The sequence below is a fragment of the Phalacrocorax carbo genome, chromosome 7 (genome assembly GCF_963921805.1).
Source record: "Phalacrocorax carbo chromosome 7, bPhaCar2.1, whole genome shotgun sequence".
NCBI lineage: Eukaryota > Metazoa > Chordata > Aves > Suliformes > Phalacrocoracidae > Phalacrocorax > Phalacrocorax carbo.
Genome location: NC_087519.1, coordinates 16,124,156 through 16,150,162, shown reverse-complemented (window position 1 = coordinate 16,150,162; position 26,007 = coordinate 16,124,156). Strand labels below are relative to the sequence as shown.

Sequence of the window (26,007 nt, the reverse complement as noted above, 5' to 3'; positions counted from 1 at the left end):
GTTTTAGAGAAGGAAAGATTCTAAATATTAGCTCCTCAAGGCCAACTTCATTTTGTATGACTTACATATTTTTTGTGGCTTTTATAGTAAACTAAAAATTTACTAAACCCTGAGATTATTAGAAGTATAACACATAGCAGATATTTTATACAATGAGGCAACATATCTGATGCTGCAAAACTATTAAAATATTTTGGTGTTATTCATTATTGCTGTCTAAATATAGCAGAAGGCAAACTAAGGTGCAATTTAACAAATTCCGTAGTCCTACCTTCTGTAGCAAAGAGGTAGATAAGAACAAAGAAAAACTTTTGTTTCCCACACTGCAAGAGAAGTGAACCCAATGCTAATTCCTTGATGGTTTTTCTGCTGGAAAGAATAAATAAAGTTGCTTCTGCCAGCGCTGAAGACATAACAAGCACTTCCCAACTGAGTCCATGCCTTTACACCCTTCCTCCTCCCACCACGTTCACCCTAGAAGTCATTTCCCCTCTCGAAATTGCTGGAAAGGAAGTAGATAGTCAGTGAATCTGAAGAACACACACACATTCATTCATGTGTACAAACGCAGAATAAAATAACAGCAACAATCAAACTGTACAGCTTCAAGAATTATCTAATTCAGTATTTCTCAAGCTGTGAATAATTGCACTTTCAAAAAGAATGTAATCTTGGCCTGCACTGAAGCAGGATCAGTACATCTAAACCATTCCTGACACACATCATCTATTCTGTCCTTAAAAGCCTAGAAAGGGATTTTACTACCATCCCTGATAGCCATGTGCCACTGTTAATTATTCATATTGATAGAAAATGTTTTTCAAAACTTAGCTGCAGAGTTTTAAAGTAAGTCCCTTATTTCTTACTCTATCCCCACACAACGCAGAAAAAAAATGGATCACTATCTCCTTTATAGCAATATAAGATGCGCTTTTGACTCTTCCCTCACTCTTCCATTCAGACTGAAGTCCTTCTTCATAGGAAATGTTTTTCAGCACTATCACCATCATTCCAGATATTCCCCTACTTACGTACAACTTTGAAGTGCAACACCTGAGATTTAAGACAGTAATTTAAGGGAGTAATCAAATCTCACCTACAGAAAACAAGGTAGTTATTCTACTCAGCATGTCTTGCATACAGATATCTTTAATATGACTGAGATCTATTGTCTATGCTTTTGCTCCCTATTTTGCATTTTAAAATTTAACTTCCATTTCTTAAACCAGTTCTTTGGACTAGTATTAAGAGAAGTTAATTGTTTTGATACTACAAAGTATTAAGATAATTCTGAATTCTAATCTTCCTCTTGAACCATTATGCACTGACACTCTTACACAGCCTTATCAACAAATTTAATAAGCAGTGTTCTCTATTTCATCATCAGCATATTACTATAACCAGGCCTACAGCCAATTCCTCTTTCATCCCCAGGTAACAGAAAACCTATAACTCTTGTTCCTCTTCAGACTCTATCCCTCCTCTTCTCTCCCTGGTCCCATCAACAGAGAGTCAACAATTTAGAGGCTGCTTTGGTAAGTTCTTTTAATTTTCTTAGCTGAATTTCATCTGGCCTTGCTAATATGTACACTCTATTTAAACCGACCTTCCCTGTTCTGACCTAAAATCCAATCTAATTGCTAAAACTGACTGAGATGATTATATGGTAATAGTGGATAACTCAGCTGTCCCTCAACCACTTTCTTATTTGCACTCCTATTCTATAAAACAATGGTACTTATATTTTGTAGTCCTTTTGGTGTTAATGTAGTAGTTTTATAACATGCTCTTTTAGGTCACCTAATAACGGTATTTTATTTTGATTGATAGAATGGGAAAGCTCAGGCATGTTTCTTCTATCTGTATCTTGGTTCCCACTTTTTATGCAATTCTTTTGATATTTTTTCATCCTTCTTCCGGTACTTTATAACTAACCTCAATCAGAACCTCTTTCTCCCCTTCATCGGTGTGTTTTGCATTATCCAGTTCATCATGCATCTCAGAGAGCTGATCTTGAAGATCTCTGATCTCAGTCTGGTGTTTCTCCTGCTCCATCTTCACTTGAAAAAGCCTCATCAGAAAAAAATCAGACAGGATTTTTTAATCTGCAGAAATAGAAATTTGTTCTTTCAACTACTAAAAAGACACAAGTAGCTATTCCCATGTTCCCCACAAGGGAACGGGATATAATGAGGCAGAAAAATGAAGTGTCAAAGGGGTAAAAATGAGAACTCTTTTAAGTAGGTATTTGAGTGGAAAGTTGTATTTTATTTTAAACCTGTACTATATTCTTGACTAAAGTGCTTCCATATTTTAAAGATTTGAACTATATATTATGACCATGATATATTAAATGCAATTCACACTAAGAGGAAGACTGTAAATTCAGCAATCTTTCTTTTCCTTCCAGATATTCTAAAAACATACAGTTTTTAAATGGTAGAAACACTTCCTACAACAACAAATGGCACTCTGTCTGATTCCATTAACATATTCTCAAGATGCCAGTATTTAAACAGTTTAAGAATTAACTCACTCCTCTAAGTTTTGCCTAAGTTCCTTCTCGCTTTCCTCCAGCTGCTTTTTTAAGGCTTCTTTTTCACATACACTTTCATCAAGTTGCAACTGAAGATCTTTCAGGCTTGCTCGTGTAGCATCTCTCTCTTCTTTGGAATTTTGCTGATTCTGAATTTTGTACACCACAAGTTAAGCAAGACAACAGAATAAGCATAAATAAATTAAAGGCTCTTTATTATATTAAAGAAGGCATTTTAAGACATCGATATTTTTCACTTGTGGAAGTGCTTATAATTTATGAATATTAAAAGTTTGGAATGCTTATCAAAAAACCACACAAAGCACTGCTTTTTGATTTTTCTTAGAAAAGTGAGACATGAAGTCTCCTCAGTACGATCTAATCAGTTTCAAGTATACTGATTCTTATGACAGACTCAAAATGCAAACCAAAAGCAGACAAACTGTCCTTCTCACATCTTCAGAGCATGACTGTACTAAATTACTTTGAATGCACGGCAAAAATAATGCTGTAATTAATAAACAGCAGCTAATGAGTAATACAGTTTGTCTTTCTCACTCCATGTCTGTCTCACTGCAGTCAACAGATTAACATTTACCTCTGCAGATACTTACAAAATTGTATGTGCACGTGCCTAACATTTTTATTCACTGCTCCAAGCTCCTTCTCAAATTCAAAGAAAACAGGTACCTCTTAAAAAGAGTAACTATGCTATAACCAATTACAATTAAAATAAAAAGTCTTCTGTAAAATCACAGGCATATCTTGAGTAAAAACAATATGAAGCAAAAAAGATTCATCTGGTTAATCAGTTGTCACTTACTTAGAAAAGTATATTTGAAAGAGTCAGATGCTTTATAACAACAAAGTGCCGTACCCTAATTTCTAGATCCAGGTTTTTTTCTAGTTCTTCCACTTTCCTCTCAAGTTCTGCTTTTTGTTCCTCCAATGCTTTTACTTCAGCTGAAGAATCCAAATTCTACAATTAGAGAGAGATGTTTATTCCCACAAAGTCAAGATATTCTTTGCTAATTGTTTTTTAAAATCTAAAGTAAAGCTACAATCAAGGCTAATAAAGTGTGGCATCAACTGCCTGAGCTCACCAGGGACTTCTCATATGGGTCAAGCCAAGCTAATATTTTCAAAGGAACTATGATTTGATTTTCATAATACTTGCTGGTAATAGCTCAAGGCATGTTGCCAACAATACAGAAAATACACAAACCTAAAGAAAAATTCAAATTAGGCAACATATTAATTAAATCACAAGTACTTGGGGGAAAATTTGACTGAGATATCACAAATTACACAAAATGGACATCAAAAGGATTCATGTTCATATGTAAAGACAAACTTTTGAACACTGTTTTTTGGTAATTTCTTAAGATGTGTTTTATATTTTCTTTTTGACTAATTATAGCCAAGAATAAAATAATCATCATAAGTAAGCATTTAATCCTTCTTATGCCATCACTGCAACAACTGGATATTTCTTCACTTTGTTTTAGAAATGAAAAAGAGTGCACTGCATAGCAGAAAACAAAAACTTTTCTGTAGGCTGACTGAAAACTGCTATTGTAATATGGCTTTTAAACAATATCCTAGGTTACTTCTTTTCTAAGTTACAAATTAAAATACTCTCTCCACTTATATATCTGTTTACATCACTGTAATGACAAGATGCTCCACCATTATTTTTTAAAGCTAAGTATGTTAGATTTTTCCTCCGATCCAACAATCTTTTAATGTTCATGTTAAGTTTGCATCTCTCTCCATCTTAAATGTAGAAGTAAAATGTAGAAGCTCTCACAGTAGACTCCTTTACATAAGTGACCCCAGTGTATGACTAAAATTAAGCTACATTACTGAGGGACTAGAAGAATAATAGTTTATTGAAGTCAGTGAGGGGATTCAAATTTTTAAAGCCCTGTTTGAATACTGTATCACTATGAAACAAGCCAAAGCAATATCAAAAATTGTTTACCTGTGTCTTTCCAGCAGCTCTTGACTTTAAAGTCTGAATTTTCTCAAAAACTAAGTTGACTTTCCTCTTCGTTGCATCATCATTATCAGCACTTCTAGAAGACAGACAGTACAAGTAAGCAATGATATGATCAAAGGTGCTATTATGTTAATAACAAAACAAATTCAGAGTTCCCAAACTATTGAAAATCACCACCATAAAAAAAACCTAATATGAACCATTTAGAAATTATCTTAACTATGATTTCATTAAATCCTTTAAAGAAAAGCTGTTAAAAATTAGATTCCAAATATTTACTATAAATAAATACATAAATAAATCACTGAACTCTTAAACTGCAGCTCTTTTCCACAAGACTATAGCTGTGGAAAGACAGGTATTCAGCATGTGTATTATTTAAACATACTAAAATTGGAAAACCTATTACTAATTACTTCTAAGTTCTGACTACTGCACCATAAAATAACACTTCAACAGCTCCCAGAACCCACTACATCAGGAATGCAATGACATTTAAGTGCATCATGTGTATTGAATTAATTTCTCCTTCATTCATCTTTCAGTAAGTTACCATTATAAAATACCAAGTAAGAGTTACAGGTGGACAAAGGATTAAACGCACAGCAACAAGAGAGCTTCTCTCAAACCTTCAGAAATAACACTTTTTTGTTGTTTAAAAAAAATCCACAAGCCTGAAGTCCCATGAGGTATGATATAAATTCTTCATGAACTTGCATATCACATGAAGTTTAACTCCAGAAGTATTTTCAAGACAAAAGATATTCTGATTCACAAATGACAAGGACATTTAACCAAATCCTATACAATACCTTATGTAAGTCCTCATTGCCTGGCTATTTTGAGATCCTATAATGCCTTAAAGGACACAGCTGAGATACAAAATTATGAAACAGTTATAGATTTGCTTTTACAGTTTTCACATTTTAAAACAAAAAGAAAATAAACACTGAGAAAATACAATCTCCTCTCCAGAAATTAACTATGTTTACTAACCCTTCCTTAAGGTAATTGTAAAGTATCTGTTTAGCAGTCTCTTCATTCGTTTGCTGTGCAATATCTTGCTGCCCTTTTAAGAGATCAGGAGTCACCTAAACGGACAAGATAAAGTGTCAAAAAATATAATCCTATGCAGGTTGTAAATACTACCTGTACAACTGAAGTTTTCCATTCTATTCTAAAAAGATTTATGTATTATGGACCCAAAGTTCACAAAGATCCATGGGAGTTTCAGCTTAGTGCAAGACGAAAGTGTACTCCACAACAAAAAAGAAAACATAATTTTGCATGGAGTTACATATATTTCAGCATTCTACTTTTGTGCATTTATGCTTAAAAATCACCATAACGTCATTTACAGTAATAATCATCTTTGGCCCACCATCTTCCTTCACCCAGACAAGAATAAGCTGTTTTACGAACCATGTTTTCTATACCTGCAACTACAGGAACAATTTTTGTATCTACATTTCTCTAGAACAACTCTGCTATCCCTTTTGGAAGTATCATGTGATGAGAGTTTGTTCTGATGAAGGGCGGAAAAACATGCATGTAACAATATGACAGTTTTAGTATGCTAGAGTGCAAAACACAACATAAAGAGTAAATTCAAAATTACCTGTATATTAGGGATGGATGAAAACATTTTTACAGAAATCTTCTTGGCTCCTGAATCAGGAGGAATTCTGATTCGGCTTGGCAACAACAAAGTAGAAGTTACTGTTCTAACTTCCTCTTTCTTATTCTGTCCTGGGAGTGTAGATGACCTAAACATCAATCTCTCTGTATCAGCTCCATTTTGTTTATGGTATTGCAAAGAATTGAAGTTGCTGTTTTGAATGTTTTTATCAGGCATCTGCAGTTTTCCAATACTTTGAGCAGAAATCTTCATCTCTTTGGAAGCTGAGTTTTGATCTCTGGACGACGGCTTGTGAAGGCAAACTTTAGATGGTCTCAGCAAGTGCTCAGTTGACTTACCCAAGCTACTACTGAATTCACCTAAATAATCTGAATTTACATCAAGCACTAATGACAAAGCACTATCAACACTTCTTGATCTTTTACGATCATCTGGATGAATTCTATTCCTTTTTCCTGACCTACCTCTTTTTTGAGGATCAACTTTCTTATCAAACTTTTCAATTATCTGATCTACTCCTGGAAGTGAACCAGTGTCAATATCACGGCCAGTTCCAGGCAAAAATGGGATATATCTTCTGTTTTCATGCCGATTAACGTTGTCTGCATAGATGGCATACTCTTGGTCATCAAGTAAAAATCTGTATAAGAAATTTGCAGAAGTGGGAGTAGCTGATGAGGACGATGATCTTCGTGAGTTATCCAATACTGGCCCAGATGTATCTTGTCTGCGGAAGGGAAGAACATCTGGTCTAGGTTTTCTCGTCTCCGGATAAGCAGTGGGACTAACACATGGGGATCCTCCTGCAGATGAAAACGATTCTGAAACACACACTTCATTGGGGCTGATCTTGCTACTGGGACAATCCAACAGTTCCTTATTTTGGTCTTCTATTGATCTATTCAAATGTATCTTTTTTGCATTTGTGTTGGTTGGCTGTGCAAGATATATATTTGTTTTCTGTAGGGACACTACTTTAGGTGAGGAAATCCAAGGCTTTGCTTCAGTTTTATCTTCACCTGCAAAAGACTTAGATTTACTGCACAGAGAAGACTGGTAATTATCCAAGGTCAAATTATTTTTTTTAGGATCATAAGGCTGTAAAAGTTCAGGATGTCTTTGAAAGTTCAACAAATTGGAGGATTTCATTGCTCCATCTTTAAAATCTAATATTCCATTATCCTTTTCACCCAGATCGGTTATCTCTAGGCTTTTAAGCATATAGGGTTGCATGTGCTGTGTTCCAGGAAACTTCGTGTGTTCATTGTTTTTGTCCTCCAACTTAAAGGCAGTATTGGTGTCTGTGGCTGTCTTGCTTACAGTCTGAGAAATGACCTGCTGTTCTTTTCCAGTAGCAGGGGCATTTTCTGACAAATATCCTTCAGTATTGTTTAGTACTATGTAAGGATGTCCATCAATTCCTTGGACTCGAATACTGACACCATAAGACCCTGTCCTAGAATATTGTGCATTTCTATTTTTTTGAGTCTCCTCACTTGCAAGTTCAAGAGTGACTTCATAGTCCTGTTGCACATGCTTAAAACCAGCAAAATATGGCTCCATGATTATCAGAGGATTATAGCTGAATAGAAGAAAAATTACAAAAAAAGTCATTATTTTTAATACTTCAGATTATTTCATTAACTACTTTATTCCACCATTTAGTTTGACTATGAAGACTGACAGTACTATGCAGAGAAACCAATATACAAGCTGTAGAAAGCCCGAAGTGAATGCATTGTGTTACAAAGACAAAGTCTGACTGACTGATTCTGGATCAATGTAACATTAACAGTCAAAAAATAACATTAAGAAATAACAGTGGTTAAGAATACCTACACAGGGTTGGTGCAAGTTGCTCTGGAATCAAATTACTTCAAATATAAGCTTTTATTTTGGGTATCTCCACTCTATTTACTGAAGGACTGTACCCTTCACAAATCAATGATCCTTCTATAGTCAGCAGTCAGTACCAGCCATATTAACATTTAAACATCAGCTCAGGAGAGCAAAGCACAACCAGACAGTTATAGGTTATGATTTTTACGTAACTAAAGCACTGCAAGGAAGATCAATATCCTCATGCCTTTGAGTTGTGCTTTTATGTACCTGATTTTCAACACCTGTTTTTAAAGATATCTGAAAATAAACTTTTTCATTTATTATCACATTGTCATCCATAAGAATAAACTTTCCTACAGATTAATTTAACAATCCCCCAGCTGTGGGCTTGTTCCAGAAAATTCCAGTTGCTACTTTAAAATAGATACTTTGCTGAGCAAAAGAAATGGAAAAACACTACTAGTATTTCCAGGGCTAATACCTTTTTCAGAAGCAATAGGAGCGCTAACTCTAACCTATACGTGCCAAAAATGTTTCAGTTCTAGAAAACAATAAATTAAACCCTCCCTGCACTTTTAATGTTAAATGCCATTCTCTCTTTCTGTAAGGGCTGGTCTAGTGACAGAGGCAATGCAGTGACAGTAAGAGGTGTGTCTATGAAAAGAATGGAACACAAGGCTTTGTCAGACTGATGCAAAACCTGGAGGGAATAAACTTTTGAACTGAGCTGGAGAGTTGAGTAATCACTGAAGCCTGACAAAAGCAAGATCACTAAACAGTGGTGAATAATCATCAAGAGGAAATAGAAACAACAAGATGTCTCATGGAAAAACAAACCTCTGCAGACAGTTTCACTCTCCTCAGATATTCTAATCAAAAGCAGAATTATCATTTTCTCCTGACAGTGAATTAAGAAGTTTGGCTCAATCTTCATAGTATGCTAGTTTCCATCCGATTCTTCCTTCTAGCGGGACAGCTCCCCTCAAACACCTCTTTCTCTCCCTAAAAATCAACTCCAGCTCCTCCTCAACAGTAGACTTGCTTCATCTGAAGGAATCAGCATATCTTTCTCTAAATACAATGCTAGATATCAAGCGATTATTTTAGTGACGAAAAAAGCAGCCTCACTGTCAAAGTATTTCTTAAATATTAAAATATTTGGGAACTAGTTAAATTCACCAAAATTAATTCAGGGGTTAAATTCATTTAGCAAAGGGAAGTAAAGAGACACTATGAAATTTATCTCCATTTAAGACTTCCTGGAGTAGGAAGAGAAATGGAACAAGGGAAAAGCAAAGGTGAGCCAGAGAAGGCTAAGGGAAGTAGAAAAATGAAGGAGCAAGAACACTGGAAGGAAACAGCAAGGACCAATACATTTCATTATCTCGGGCCTCCATTCCATTCTGTGTGTTTCTCCATGATTTTTTACATTTTTTTCCTGAATACTCATAACGTCTCACATTAGAATCAGCTTCTGCTACTTTTACTTTGTCATTTTGTCTCAGCTTATACACTGAAAGGGTGAAATTAATCACCCAGAGTCAATTATGAGATCTCCATTGATTTAGTGGGGTTTTCACCAGGGCACTGAAATCAACTCCTGAGCTGCACTGAGAAAGCAAGGGATGAAAGAGAGAGTACTGCACAGAATTGTAACTTAGAATATACACTCTAAAGGAACCACACCACACTAATCTAATGGATGGTTGCTGGAGGTGGGAAAGAAACCAGGCTCTCCACTTTGTTCTTTAAACTGTTGAGAGCTACATTCATCACTGTCTCAAAATTGTTCTTTGTTTGCTCAGGGCAACAAAAAGGTAGTATTTTTCACAGTTCAAAAGTTGTTTTCAAATAAAGTAAGCATTTTGAAGTTTTTATGCTTTTCATTTTTATATTACTGTTATATCATAGAATGCTGATCTGAAGTTAGTACTGCAGGTATAAATGAAATAAGAATTTAAATCATTTCAAGTTTCAGCAAAATAAAAATTATTAAAGTTTCTCAGACTTAAATCTGCGTGATTGTCCAGGGAAATAGTGTTAACAAGGCATGATTTTGTAACTGAAAATTACTAACAAAAAGACTTCAAACAGCCTGTGAAAAAAGCAACATAATTCTATATCTTCTAAAAAGCAAGAGTTTAAAGTATCTCAGCTAATGTTTTCAGAAAATACAAATGATTCAGAACTCTAACTTTTTATAAAGAGAGATCTAGTTTGCAGAATACAGTGTGCTGATACTACTCTGAGTAACTTAAAATCACTCATGGCATATTTGCATGTGCCATGTAAGTGAAAAAAAACCCACTTATACGTAGTTGGTAGCATACATCTGCAGTAGATTAATACATGAATGTCTTTAAAAAGGGCCCTCCACTTCGTAATTCTAGCAAGATTAAAAATGCCACCAATAAGTTTAGACAAATTACTTAGTCTGTGAAAGCCTACACTCCACTTAAAAGCTGCATGTATTAGCAGAACTATAAAAAGAGTAAAGTTCATCTGAATTTGCCAATAGTGGTAGCAACAAACACACAAAAAGGGGTCAATAAAAATAAACCTAAAACTTTAAAAAAAGGATACAAACCAACAAACATAAAGAATAGATAAGTAATAAATTAGAATGTGTCAAATGCAGGGTGACTGCAAAAGCTGCGTTTCCAAATATGTTGCAAGTTGCAAAAAATAATAAATAACCAGAAAAAAAACCCCAAACAACCCACCAACAAACAAAAACACACCTCAAAACACCAAAACCCCTAGTGTATAGTAGAAACAGTATTTAGGATAATAATCTACCTTAAATTAACCACTAATATATTTAATTTGTCTCTAAAACTATAAGTGTATAATGTAATACTATGAATAAGAATAAGAGTATTTTTCTTCTTCATGTGCGTTACACTAATAAAACACTTGATTTTACTATGCAAAAGGATAAAACCTTGTAGAAATCAAAGTGCTAAACCAACAATTTCTTTCAATACAACATTTTATCTTTCTGAAACTGAAAAAAATTAGATATATATAAATCCCCATTACATCCACAAGAAAACAAGACAGCTGGCCCTACTGTTCAAATAAAGTCTTCACTTAGAGTTCCTATTTTATAGGATGTCAAGCCATAATGGATAATACATGAACTACATAACATCAAAAAGTTATTTTACAATACATGAAAATTCTGGTTTTGTAATCGTGTAAACCTTTTTAAAATAAAAAAAAAAACAATGCACATTACTGGTTTTCCTTACACACAGCCTTTCTAATGAAAAACCTAAAACCTCTAATGATGTTAATTGTTTAATTACAGTTACAGACATATTTCTACACACACATTGTACAGTCAGCATCTCAGGCTTTGGCAGGCTTACAGCAACAGATTAAGATGAAAGGACTGAAGCTGTTCCTCCCCCATCTTTCCGCCCCACTCCTCTGACGGACATCACCATGTCAAAAATGAAAACATCTGAACACTCTCATGGCTCAGCATACACCTCAGCCACAAATATTTGCAGACTGGCATACTCAGGTGAATGCAATTAACCTCCTGTTCTATACTACTGACAGTTGAAATTCTGACATCCAATATAGTGGAGGAGCTGACAGCTGCTGGCAGTGACAGCTAGAACTGCCCAGTTTTAATCTTATCTAAGTCTGCTGAAGCCCTCAAATGTTATGCCAGAACAGTTTGTTTACTCTTAAGCTTATGAAAAGAGGTTAGATATTTTAACAGTAGTTAGGAAGAGATTCTCCCTGTTTGTGGGGCTGCTTGTTGTTTTCTTGTAGTTACTTATTAAAAAATTAGAAGGCTGTTTTTTTTTTTTAACAGAAGGTGATATAAATTCTAATTCTAGGTTTTCTGCCAAACTAATTCTTTCAGTTTTAAATAATATAGTCTTGCTAGCAATTTTATTTGCTGTGTCAGGAGTTTAAAAATACAGTTTTCAGAAAACAGAAGCAAGGATTCTGCATAAATTCTTAATTAGGTAGACTAATTCTATTATTTTATAAAATCAGTTAATCTATTTGTAAAGTAAATATTACAACAGCATATACAAATTAATCAGGACATAAGAAATAACTATTTCCAATTATTTTATTTTGAAAAGATTCTACTTGCTAAAACAACAGATAATACAGTCAAGGACATACAACCATCAATATCTCTTAGAGATTAAAAATTCAGCTGCAGTTTAGAACAATGAAAATATATTGACATCATCTGATTGGTAACTTCATCTGCTGTTCATACTAAGCCAAATTTTACTGAGCAAAGTTTCACCTGCACACCTGTGAACCATCCAGAAAAGAAATAGCCTGATTTGCTACAGTTATACCACAAACTTAAACAGATGGATTTACTGATCAATAAGTTCAGCAATTCTAGTCATCATCTAGGGCAAGTCCAAAAGAACACAGAATTAAAGATCCAAGAAACAAAGTCAAGCACAAAGCAAATTCAATCCACTAAGTAACACATTACATCTTAGAGATATCACTGAAGTGTATTAACTGTATGTCCCAGATAAGTTATTTTATTTGAAGTTTCAGCGAAAGTGTAATTTTCAGTCAAATATCTCCTTGAAAACTGTCAAGAACTGAAAGAAACTGACTTAACGAGTTTACCATAGACTTAGCCCAAGCTTGCAGGCCTAAGCCTCACATAGGCCCTTCCTCACTCTGAAACCCCATGAAAACCATACGTACTCCCTGTGTGGTCACATCCAGTTTTGCCAGGCTACAGGATCAAATTCTGTAAAAAGTTCCAAATATGTTGGTTTGAAAGATGCTTCCTTCACTTCAATGTTGTATGTTACTGACTTAAAACACATAGGCCATAACACGCTATCCACAAAAGCAACAGTCCTAGCACCCTGTTACCTCAGCTTGTACAATTCTCCTTGCTCCTTTTGTGAGCCAGCAAGCATATAGCCACTCAGCTTTACTGATCCAGCAAAAAGATGAGCAGTTTCCTATCAGATCAGCAAGCAAGGCACCAGGGAATGATAGGATCACCTATTTTGGCAGCAACATAGCATCGGACTGCTTGAGGCAATCACAATATTCCAAACTGAATTTGTGCTTTAACTCCATTTTCAGGGACAGAAACCTTTAAAAACTTCTGCGAACAAAATTGGCACTCAAAGCTGTTCATACCTTTCAGTTTGGGGACTTCTTTTTAAAATAAGCCTTCATAAAGGTGTTTAAACACTCATTTTAAATACTGACCTCCAGTGGGTATGAGGGTCCCATGTTTTATAATTACTTAAAAGCGGTTTCATTTTTCTGAACAACTTATTTTTGCAAAAAATAAAAACTATGACGTTTTTGTTTATAAAGAGAACTTGTCGGCAGAGGTTCTCATGTCTGAAAATCCAATACTCTGCATGTTCTCCTGTAGCAGTTTGTGCTTCAGTGGTGACATGATACTTTACAATGAACCACAGGAGAGAAGTACTGAAGGTTTAACAGGTCAAAAACATTTTTTTAAAAATGCCTCCAAAACATTTCCTTTCACAGCTATTTTAAAGCTAGCTACCAGGAGCTACTTGAGACCTGCCTCACAAAAAAAAAAAAAAAAAAAAAAAGATAGAGAGAGAAAACCCTGGAACCCTGACTGCTCTCCCTGCCAACATGAGCAGAAAAGAGTGCCTTGAATGCCTTTGAGAAACACAGTCCCTTCAGCATCTCTGCAGCCTTCCTAACATTACAGCATCACAAAGGCATGGAATTGTGTCCACTCATCCATTTCAGTTCTTTACCCAAATCTACTAGCCAAATTTATTTAAAAAAAAAAAAAAAGCTGCCTTCCCAATCCTGTTAAATGCCACACTCTGCATATGAAGCTTGCTCTTCTTTATCCAGCCCATACACCCTCATTACTAAGCATCCCTCTAACACATCTGCAGTAAAGCACGTCATGCTTTCTGCTTCCAGCATGTGAGCCAACTAGCTGCACTGGACAGACAGGGCTCCTGGGATATATAATACAGGCAGAGATGTTGACTGGCATGTGGGGGGGACACTATTCCACCAGCAAGTATGTTCCCTGGCCTCCTTAAAGACCCACAGATCCTTCACAGGTATTGCCTCACATTATGTGTATGCTCCTTTTGCATACATCTAGTGAAGGAATATGGAAGAATAAGAAGAATCTGACTTTTCCTATGGCACTAAGACTCCTCCCTGGCTCTCTTGGTGATAGCAAAACAGGAACTCCCTCATATCCAATATCATAATCCTGAGACTCCTAAGATCAAATCAGCTGAATATTTTTCATTAAAGGAAGATTAGGATATACCACACTATCTTCTCTTTGGGGGAGTCAACTTTTAGAATTCTGAAAATTTCAAGCTATTAAAGGCTAACCTGTAAAATTACATTTGGTTCCATGGAAGTTATTTCCAAATTTTCTTACCAGAAAAAAAATAAGTCACTGCCCATATTATTTAATCAGTGCCTTTTTTTCAAAAAGACGGATGTAACAGTTTATGGAGGTTTACTCCAGATTTTTCACCCACACACACAGAGCAAAATGCCAGGAAGGAACTATGAAATTTGTCCTCCAGCTTTACATAACATTGATCTTGCCCTCCAAGCTAAATAATGGATTCACTGTGCAGCTTACTATTCAGAAAGTACCAGCAATATCACACAAAGACGAAGTGCGCGTTAGGTCAATAATAAGTGCCAGTGCTATGGGAAAAGGACACAAAATAACTTTAGGAGAGAAGGGGAAGGAAAATTTACACACTGGGAGGGTAAAGAAAACGAAGCAGACAGGATAATTCATGGAAAGACCAAAAGTGTGATGTTTTTACACTTGGTAGAATACAATCTCACAAACATGTTTTGCAAGCATGAGGGGAAACTTCATCACTGTCAATCCTACCTACAATGTGAGGCTTCTGCAAAAGGAAAATGGGCCTGAGTTGATGTCCCTTTTAGTCTATCTGGAAGATAGCCCTGGGGTAGCTGAGTTTACTTGATCTACTGCGCTTACTGGATAGCAGAAAGGAAAAAAGTGAAATGTTAAAGTTCTAGATATGGGACTGTAAAAAGGGACAATGAAACTAATTTAAGAGCAAATTGACAATATCCAGAAACAGAAAAGCATCTGAAATAACAAGTCTGCCATCTTTCCGGTAGATTCCTTGACCCTATTTAAGATTTTTTCCCTACTTAAGGTATATTTTTGGTATGTATAAAATCATATCTGGCAGTTACTCCTCACAATTATTAGAAAGAAAATTATGATAGTTACAGAACACAGTAAAACTTCCACATTAATTTCTTCTTGTCCCTGTACTGTCTGTAAACTGCCACTCCCTGTCAAGTGGTCAAAAATCAAACTTTTCAAGAGGCCTATATAGAGGATTTTCTACAATATATCATGTCATAATTCAGTATATCCAGGCTCTCGCAGATGCAGGGGGGGAATTACCCTGAGAGAGATTTATTTTATTATTGGTCAGCTTTTTAGATGCCAACATCAAAGACCTACTTAAAATTTCTATAAATGAAGAACTGGAAAACAGAACACTGAGTTTTAAAATATTTATTCCCTTTAAAAGCAGCCCAAAAGCTTCATGTCCCACCTCTTTTTCTCAGCTGGTGGAATGCAAGAGACTGAAAAATGTTATGCTTGAAAAAACTCATAAGTTGCTGGGAACCTAAGCAACATGGCATATATTATTCAGAACTCCATATATGAGTGTTATACCACAAAGACTTATGCTTGGCATGACACAGACATGAGACCAAATCAAGATATATCTTCAGCCTCCAAGACAGGCTGACCTATTAATATAAGAAGAATTAATCTTACATATTTCATGAAAAGTAAGCTAGCAATTTATATTCTTCCAAAAACACTATACATAAATGAACTGCGTAAGCTATTTCTAAACTTCACACTAGATCCCACCCACCACCTTAGACACAGTCCCTCCTCACACAGTCCCTGCATGCATCTATATTAATAACTGGTTCTGTGCAAAGATAAAAGGATCAGGTTTTGACCTGCTCTGTTCCATTTCACTCCCAGAATTGCATACCCAAAATTGCATTGTTACCTGCCATGAAATTCATGCCCATTGCTAGTCCAAGGTATGTGTGGTGCTCATGTAGAAAAGTGAATGCTTGAGGACCACACACCCACACTGCAAGCGGGTCACTCAAGCCTCCCTTTGAAAGCAATAATTCCAGCCTCCACACCAGGGGCTCTGTAGGTCTGTGCCTTCCATAAATGCAACATGGCTTTTCTTCCTTTGACCAAGTTGTGATTAAATATGGTTGTCATATGGCTTTGGGTGCATAATGAAAAATGAAGTCCAGCCAGGAATCCTGACCCACAGAGAAGTCTGAAGACAGAGGGAAGCATGCCATCACAATAGTACATTTTAGTAGTGAGTATTTAAACATTTCTGAATTGATTACTTTCATTTTTCTTCTGTGAAAAACACCATTCTCTCTTCTGATTTCAGATGGCAGCCTATGGATCACAAGTTAGAATTTCCTCCAGAATGAAAATTCCAAATAACACTTTTCCATAGCTGTCAGTGGAAGCAAACAGCCGTGTTTAGGTTAGCATGGATTACACATATTATTTTATCAATTTCTCCTGAAATGCAGTATGGCAAAGTGGATAAGTCTTGGGTTTGCTGCCTTAGTGATGAAGATTTCAGTTTCAGTTCTGCCCAAATATTAAACAACCTTATTCAGATGCTCAGCCAATAACACAGAATTTTAATAGCCACCCTTTCAAGGACAGGAAGAGAAGTGTATGTAATAAAGACTGTCAGTAGAAAGAACTATTAACAGCAGTTAGAGCAAAAGATACCGTTTGCTTGCTTACAGCTTGGTTCTTACTACCTCTGGCTGAAAAACGTTGTGTGTGAGAAAGTCACAATGTCTCAAATGTAAAACATCTTGTTAGTCCTATGAAAATATGTGACAGATCAGCCAAATTCTTGAGCTGTCTGACAACTAGCAGGTTTTCTTCATTTATTTTTTGTGGTTTGTTTTTTTTTTTTCAAAAGGAAAATCTGTTTCAATGGCTGTAAATCAACAACAAGACATTTTGGCAGATCGTCAAGTCTCATAAATTGTCAAAGTTTGACGGAAGATAAGGACATAATATATATCCCATTTTCTTAACCTGCTATGTATGAATTCATATAGTGATAGTTTTACAGGATTTGTCCCCAGAGGAAATATGCCATGACCTACTAACCTTGCTTACTGAGTGGAAATTAAAGCCTTAATTTTTGTTAATGATAAAAATATTAAGACAACCCCAGATTTCTCATGTAATACTCAAAACTATTAAATAGTATCCCTATTAAAAAGCTTTCTTTATTGAAGCAATTGGTTTCCAGATTCTCCCAAATCATAAACAAAAGGGAATCAGAGAAAAGAAGCATGTTAAAAGTATCCTAAAGCAGAAGTCCATCTGTATCTGAAATACAACTCCAAGAAACTGTCCTCTGCCTCAGCTAGTCCCAGGTCCTCTATTGTGGTACTAGTTAAGTCACTGGGGGAAGACAGTTATGTTTGTTTATCAATATTTACGCTGGTACAAGCTTTATGGGGACATGAATACCTGCACACGTGTACTTATACCACTGTACTGTTTTGTCTCCCACATAGGCTCATACACACTTGTACAAGCTCTTTTTTGCCACTGAACAGAATCCAGTCTACTGGGGTCATCTACCTGCACTTTAAGTATCCTGCCACCACTGCAGTACAGTTAACATTTATAAACTTCAAATAAAAAAAGCAAGCAAACAACAAAACCTTATAAATACTTATCTCAGAGTTAATTCTATACACGTGATATGATCACACTCAATTTTTTCTCATTTTTATGACAAAATTGCAATGAAGGTTAAAAAAAGGTAATAAATTCACCAAAAGGAAATTTTATTTTATATACTTTGCCCTAGTTCACCAAATTCTAAATTTTCATATCCGTTGAAGTATTGACAGAAACAACAGCTGAGTGATACAAGGATAGTTACAGATTCTAAAAGCAGTTTCTGATTTCAAATACAATGACTGGTTTGTATCCAAACATCTGACATGATTACACTCACTCCACAGAGATTGTATGTTGTTCCACTACATTTTCCTCCAATTGTCAGTGTTAGAAACTTTGTATTTTGTTCCAAAGGAAATTATCTTAATATATCCCAATGATATCATTATTGTCTAAATAGAAGAGGGTATCCTGCTCACATTTTTAGAGGCTCAGGCAAAAATCTCAAGTTTGTTAAAATAAAGAGCATCTTAGAAAGCCCTTCTCAAAGAAATGGAAACAGAGTTAGGGCAACCTTTGTTGAAAAGTTTTGCCAGTGATTCAAGAACACAAAATTATTTATAATATTATCTAAAATAAATAAGTAAATAAAAAGCTTCCCCTATTCAAAAAGTATTCCTTGGCTTCAGATGTGACATATCACTGGATCTTCTTCTCAGTATTCCCACCCAAAATAATATCATCTTGTCTACAGAAATTACAGCAACACAACCTTGATCATATACATACATCGTAATGTACATATGTAAAATAGTCTTTAGAGTCATATTTACATAGCCAACATAAGGCCACAGCTGCATGTGTATTCAAGCTGTTTATGGCTCCCATTTTTCTATTGTTAAACTTTGTCTTAATTATATTGTGTTCTTTCAACACTTGGCTTCACACCCATCTAGTTTCTTTCAACTAACTTAACCATGCATTTTAAAATTTAAATATGCAGTCAGAACTGCGGGCCCTGAGCCCAGCTACCACCAGTCAACAAGATGATATCATCCCACACAGTCTGAGAGACACAAGCTGAGCAGAGAGGAGAGAGACTAGATAACTCCACAGAGGAAAGGAGCTTCAGTGTACTGGACTGCTCCACCAGCAGATGCATCACTTAGAAGGGCTTACGAAGCCTGTGCAGCCAAAGCTGCCTGGTGCAGACCCTGCTTGTATACCGAGTACAGGTTTAACAACCCACCACTCTTCTCACCTTCACGCTGGAATAGCATTATTACTGGGCAGGGGGAGGAGAGGGTGGGGAAGGGAATGAGAGAGGTAGGGGTGGTTCTTTATGAGGCTTGAAGTGTTTGTGGAATTATAATTTAACATTACATGCCAATTGTTCTTATAAATAAAGGGCACTACTGCTGAACATTTGCGCCCTACATATAACAGCTAATGGTGTGCAAATGAAGGCGTACCCCAACCAACTACCAGTTTCAACAAGGCCTAACAAAATATTCTGAGACTGATTCGCATCACTGAAAACATTCCCCCATCCCTACATAAAAGGTCAAATTTTACCCACCACTTCTGCGTTACACTTTATGTTGAAATAGATCACAAATCATTACCTACTTTTGAGTGTTTTTATGTACATAAAATACATCTTCCATTCTAATAAACTTCAACAGCTCTTAGAGATATCTTTCAATAGAATTTAAAAGGAGGGTTGAAACATTCCTAATAGTTGGCAATTACTTATAAGGCTTCTCTAAGTGTCTGTGAGAGTTTATGTATACACACACAGAGAAATACATAAGCACATATGCATATGAATGTGTACACATGGGCAGCCTAGCCATTAAGTCTCCTTTTCATAATGTATTTATATAGTTTCCACATCGACATTGTAGCTACATTAAAATGATGTGTGTAATGTACATGTAACTCAAGAATTACGAACTTCTGCAAATGCCTGGAGTCAAACTCTTGTCATGCTCAGACTACTAAGAGTCATGCAGCTATCTGAATGGTAATGACTCCTAGCATGCCTGGGGACCCTCAGAGAAAGGAGCAGTTGTTGTAATAATTGAGGAATCTTCCAGTTTTACCAATCTCCCTGATGTTTGTTTGTTTTTTAAGTCAAAGGCTTTCTGAGACACTTCTCCAGTCACCTGTATTCCTCATTGCTCTCTGTCTTTACCAAAATGAGGCAGAATGTGAAACCATTATTACAGAATATTAATTTTGAAACTGATAATGTCAATCTGGTTAATGCATCTCAGAAATACAAAAGATGGATCAACGTAATTTAAAATAGAGTTCATTTGGCTAAAAATTTAGAGGCATTGATGGAAAAACTATACTATGTACTTAAAATGTTAGGCTATGGATTTTGTCATCTACTCTTTCATGTAAAACAGAAGGTTGTAAGCCTACATTTGGATAAACTCCTTCAAGGAGGCTGCCAGCTCTGTTGGCAGAGATGGTACAAGGTCACAGCAAATACACTGAGCTCTAATCCCAAACAGTGGTGACTCCATGACTACCACTTCACTAGATCTTTAGCAGATGCATTCCAAACATGTTGATTTTTCAGGTTTAAACATTAAATTTTCATACTTGGCAATACTGAAAAATATTACCATTTTGATTTAACTCTACTCAGAAAGTCAAAGCCAAAGCTGTTTCCTAAATATGTTAATGCTTCCAGATAAACATGCCTGGAATAAACGCTCCATGAAATACCTTCCCTCACACAATAACCTAGTAATGCAGCATTCTCAGTGGGAGGATTCTCTATTCCTTTGTCAAGTAAGGACAGAAACGACAAAATCAACCTTTTTGGGGTTTTTGCACAACCTACCAACACAGCATTCAAAACGTGTCAAAAAACCCTGTAAAACCACCAAACCTAAGTTGGGAATGCATCAAGTCAGTATCATCTTCCTCAGTATGCAGTTTGTTGAGACCTAGCAACAAAACTGGAGAAATTCTAACATGTGCACCTCATCTTGGCCATTCATGACACAGTTGTTAAACTCTATATCATAAAGATGTAGATCTTTGTAAAGCCTGGCACTGAATCATATCACTGAACTGATCAGGTAGATAACCTCTTCCTACCCCTAAAAACGAACAAGAAGTGGGGCAGACAGAAAAAAGATGAAACACAAATTTCTTAAGCCTGCTTTATCTGAATACCTGGGCAGCAGGTAGCTCCATCATTTCTGCTGCCATTCAGAGTTGCATTGAGAGCGTGCAAAGGTAGGAAAAATGGTCCATTATTTTAGTGTTCATTTTAATTTCTCAAAAACCCATTAGTATCAGTGATCTTGACGAGATTCTTGCTAGTACCCCTCTATCAACACAGGTAGATGCTGTCGTAGGCTGAACATTGTTTTGCATAATCAGGCTCACACACCTGATATTAATACACACGTTTTCAAGTTATCAACATAGTAAAAAGGCCATATAATAATTACACCATCATCACCACTATGACTGTGGCTCCAAAAAGCAGAAATGGTAAAACAGAAGGCTGCAGAATGAAACTGTGCTGGTCTAGTTTTGTTTAATTTCTGGTATCAGCAGAATTATTTGACCTCAAAATATGAAGTAGCTATTTTTAAATAATAACCTGCCTACTATGGTCCAGGCTGAAAAACTCCTTGCACATATGTTTATCTTGCATTGCTCCACGACAAAAGACTTAAAAATTCAAGTCTGAGGTCATGCCGTTTTACCTACATGTCAGATGCCATTGCAGAGCCTAGACAAACCAGTTTCACCCATACTCCCAGAAAGATCAACTTCCTATTACAAAAGGTAAACCAGAGGAACAGAATACTGTCACCAATTCTTTTTTTTCAACTTTTTCATCCTTATATTGACATAAAATTCCTTACATGGGATACATCACAGGCCTTTTTTGCAGTGAATTAAATTCCACATCCCCCATATATACCCTGTCAGGGGAACCTAAGTGCATTCTCAGACATTTTACTAGTGACAGTGGGATCTAATAATTCAATTAACAAATTAAAATAAGCTGGTTTGCTTAGAGGCAATTCAGGCAGCCTAAGCAGTCATCCAATTTGTTAGATTTAAAAGCAAAATACAACTAAATCAGATACCGAGAATAAAAACAGCTGTGTGATACACCCAAGGAGAAGACAGGCTCTTTGGAATATCACCACAAACTGTGTAATCAAAGAGATTCACAATGAAAAGCCCTTTTCATTACTGTCGTAACATTACTGACATTGGCTAAAATACTCCTTTCCAGTGTGTATTTGCACTGAAGTGAGATTTAGAAACAGTTAATGTCAGTTGCTATTCAAGGGATATGTAAATCAACTAGGAATTCTCTTCCAATGATTAATTAATATATCTCAAAAACACTTCTAAATTGTAAATACAGACATGTAAAAATATCAGCCCCTTAAGATACTTCATTTGAAACACTGCATTTTTTTTTGCTCATATTTTTTTACATATATCTGAACATCACACTGAAAAGATCTACCACTAACAATTATCTCTTACATAAAATATTATCTTAATACCATAAGATAGTTTTAGTAAAAATTAAAAATCTTGCTTTCTGATTTTATAGTTTTCTCTTTAAAAGTATAGCTATGTTTCAAAAAGAATAACACAGTAAAAAGGAGTATAATTGCCTTTCATAACATGACAAACTTCATCTCCTTTGTAAAACATGCTGCTTGCTACACTACTTACTAATGGTACATTCCAATACTGTATGAAAGTTTTCATTTCCATTTATAATATTCTTCCAAAAGAAAAGACCTGAGTTCAAACTAACACTCTTAATTATTTAAAAAAAAATAAACCAAACAAGAAATAAATAAACAAAAAAACCTTACAGCAACTTGGTATACTTTATATTAACAAGCAGTAACCACATCTGGCTTATCGCACACTGTGAGCATAAGCAAATTTATTCTGGGTCTAACAAGAGAAAAAAAAAAAAGAGACAATTCAATGACAATTACGTTTCTAGAAAATATAATTGCTAGTCAAACAACTTCTTACAAAGCACCTTAAGAAGTAATCAGTAGTTTGTTTTTGCCATTTTAATCATATTTTTATAAAAGTTTTAAAGGTCTGTTAAGACCAGCTCTATAAAGAGATCCATAACATGTGACAGTTGTCAGAATAAGCATCAGAAACTGAATCTATCAAATTCATATGTGTATACCACAAATCATTATATCCTAGGGGGTTTCTGATTCATCTACAGGATTCATTTTATATTAACGTACCCAGGTTAAACACAGTGTAGATGTTCAGATAAATAAAACAACCTTCAAGGACAGGTTTCCACTATTTCTACTTCGATAATTATTCAAACTACATTGCGATGCTTTTCTAAAAATATTCAAGTGCTAAAGAGAAAAACAAGAGAAAGACAAAAGCTGTAACAACTATTCCTCTGTCAACTGCAGATGCTAATCCAAACTCACCACAAAAGTTTTATCGCAGCACTGATGTCCCCGTAAAGTTGTCATCATATTGGAGGGATATAAATTACATTAGATGCAAAGCTAATTGGGAAGAAGGATAAATGGCTGAACTGCCATTCTAAGCTTTTCCCATGAAAAAGAACACACACAATGCAGACACACCCTTTCGCAAAAATACGCCAATACGTGGAACAAAAAGGAGAAGAAGTCGGAGTGCCCTCAGCTCAGGAATGCCAGGAATCCCCGGAGGAATGCGTGCGGGCAGGCGGCCGCGGCGTCCCCAACGCACCGCGGTCTCGGCGACCCGCGGGGACTCCCCGCCGGTCCTCAGCGCCCCACGGCCCCGGCCGGAGCGCGTTCACCCGAACCGAAAGGCCGCCGCTGGCACTGCAGCGACCGCTCCGGGACAGCCGCCGCCGGTGCACGCGCTCGGGGAAAAGAGGCCCCTCCTTTTACAGCCGCGAGAGAAAACTAAGCAATACTCGGCTCTTACGGTAGTCTGTTTGCCCGGCAACTCCCTCTCCCCTCCGCGGCCGGGCGGCAGCGCTCCCCTCTCCGCCGCCCAGCGCGCCCGTCGCGGGGGCGGCAGAGCCGCCGCTAGCCAGGGCAGCCCCGGGGAGCGCTCGGGGGGGTAGGCCTGTCCCGCCGCGGCCGGTACTTCGCCAGCCTCCCCGCGAGTTCACAACTGGTTGTGCAGAGAGCTTGTTGTTCTCTCCGCACGCCGGGGAGGACTCGGCGTCCTTGGCCTTCGGGAACGAGCGTGTTTAACGGAGCGAGGTGGAAGAGGAAAGCCAGCGACCCGGGGCACCTCAGCGCCGGAAGCCACCGCTGCAGCCGCGGCGTTCTGCTGCCGGCGGCAGCCCATGCGGCACCAGGTGGCGACGTTCCCTGTGCCCACCGCGCTCCGGTCAGCTCGCGCCACAGCCCTCTGCCCGCCCGGCCCGGCCACCTCGGCTCGGAGAAGTGGGCGGCGCGGTGCCTGCCCTCGACTTCCAGAGCCCACGTCGCAACCAGCCGCCGCCGCCGCTCTCCTCACCCGTCCCGAGCCGCCTCGCCCTCTGAGGTGGATCCCCGCCAACTTCGTGCCGCCGACCCGCCAGCCGCGCTCGCCGCCGGAGCAGAGGGCGGACTTCCCGCCCCTTCCAGCGGGGGAGAGGGCGCCTGGGTCGCCAGGGCCGGGAGCTGCCGGGGAGAGGCCAGGCGGGGCCGCTCCCTCAGGTGAGCGAGGGGGTCTTTCGCACGCGCGCGCGCGGCTGTTTCCCGTCCGTCTCCGCCCCGCCCGCTGGGCTCCCTGAGTGGGAGCGGGGCGCGGGCTCTCCACAGGCTGGAGCTCCCCACAGGGACCTCTGAACCGCAGAGGGGACGAACACCCGACTTCTCCTTTGTTCAGGCTGCGGCAAACGGTGCCGGGAGGAAAGGGGGTGACTAGAACAACCCTCTGAAGAAGAAACCCGGCCCCGGGCCCAGATCCTGTCAGCTCGACGCAACTTGACAGTCGGGATTTTTTTCCCTCGCCAGCGCCGCCCGTCGGCGTGCGGAGGCGGCTGGCGAGGCTGCCGCCGCGGCGCGGGAAGAGCTGAGGCAGCACAAGGACGGGACAGGGCGGGCGGGGCTCTGTGCGTGTGGTAGAGGTAAGATGGAAGGAGGGAGGAGCCAGGCCGTGGCGCGCAGCCTGGAGCAAACAGGGCAGCGTCCCCGTGATGCTCAGAGAACAGCGTCACGAGCACCTCGGAGCCCACCTAGGCTGTCTTCAGCGTTTTGGATGGTTTTCATAATGTCTTCAGCTAGACTGGAGGTATCACAACAAGGTGTTTGCAGATTTCCAGAATATTCTACATATATCGTAAGAACTGAAGTGCTGCCGTCCTGCAGCATGTCTCTCTCCCCTGACCCACATGTGAAGGAAAGCTAGGTGCTAAGGACTTGTGGTTTACAAGTGTCATACAGAAAGATACAGTGACTATAAACATCTCACAAGAATTGGGCCTCAGTTAATTTCTTCCAGCCTCAGAAATTTGTTTTCAAGATTTGAACCACTTAAAACAAGCATCATTGTCAGAAAAAGGGTATAGTGAATATACAGGGAAAAGAACACAACAAAATGTGATAGGTCCATGTCTAGAACAGAGGAATGCAGGGCAGTGAACATGAGAAGAAAAAATTCAGTATATAAGCCATGAAAGACACTTACAGAGTTGTTCTACAGGTATGGATAGCAAGTGACAGCAATAGCTTGTGACAAAATACCATACTGATGGTTAATCAGTAGAAAGAACTGTAAACTGTGGGAACTGGACAAATTATAAACAGTTCTAAAGAGCCAGCTGGTGACATCTAACAAGGTTTTCCTTTGCTGAGAGGATGGAAGTATTAGGTATGGCAGGGGCTGTAAAGCCTTTTGTTGTAGAAAAATGCACCTCTACATAATGTACTAAATTCATTCTCCCTCAAATTGGTTGTTGAGAGGAAAGTCAGATGTATGGATTTTTCTGTCCTTGGTATTCAGTTGACTTGTCAGGTAAATGCTCATGGGGCAGAACAGCCTGAACTTGTGTTGCCATCTTGATCTCTCACATATTTTGCCATTTAATATTTGTTTTCCATATACATTTTTTTATATAACCAGAGTCTGTGACTCATCTTGGAGCTGTTTAAGTAAAAGATTTATATAGCTTCCTTAGCTTCTTTCACTGTAGTTTTCAGAAAGCACATCAAGTTCACCCCCCACCCCCTCAAACT

At 37.8% G+C, this 26,007-nt stretch overlaps 1 protein-coding gene across 8 annotated transcripts in view; it reads right to left on the bottom strand.

The window, feature by feature from the left end:
- The window catches only part of CGNL1 (cingulin like 1), a 65,350-nt gene extending 40,914 nt beyond the window's left edge, over positions 1–24,436 (bottom strand). For 4 of the 8 annotated variants that reach the window (XM_064456473.1, XM_064456477.1, XM_064456479.1 and 1 more), the window contains exons 1-7: positions 24,305–24,436; positions 6,157–7,759; positions 5,535–5,629; positions 4,521–4,614; positions 3,414–3,515; positions 2,537–2,685; positions 1,936–2,071 (exon numbers count right to left, since the gene is read on the bottom strand). In XM_064456473.1, coding sequence (XP_064312543.1) covers positions 1,936–2,071; positions 2,537–2,685; positions 3,414–3,515; positions 4,521–4,614; positions 5,535–5,629; positions 6,157–7,740 — 2,160 coding nt within the window. In that variant the 5' untranslated portion in view covers positions 7,741–7,759; positions 24,305–24,436. The other 4 variants (XM_064456478.1, XM_064456476.1, XM_064456475.1 and 1 more) reach the window with 4 other exon arrangements.
- Positions 24,437–26,007: the final 1,571 nt, after the last annotated feature.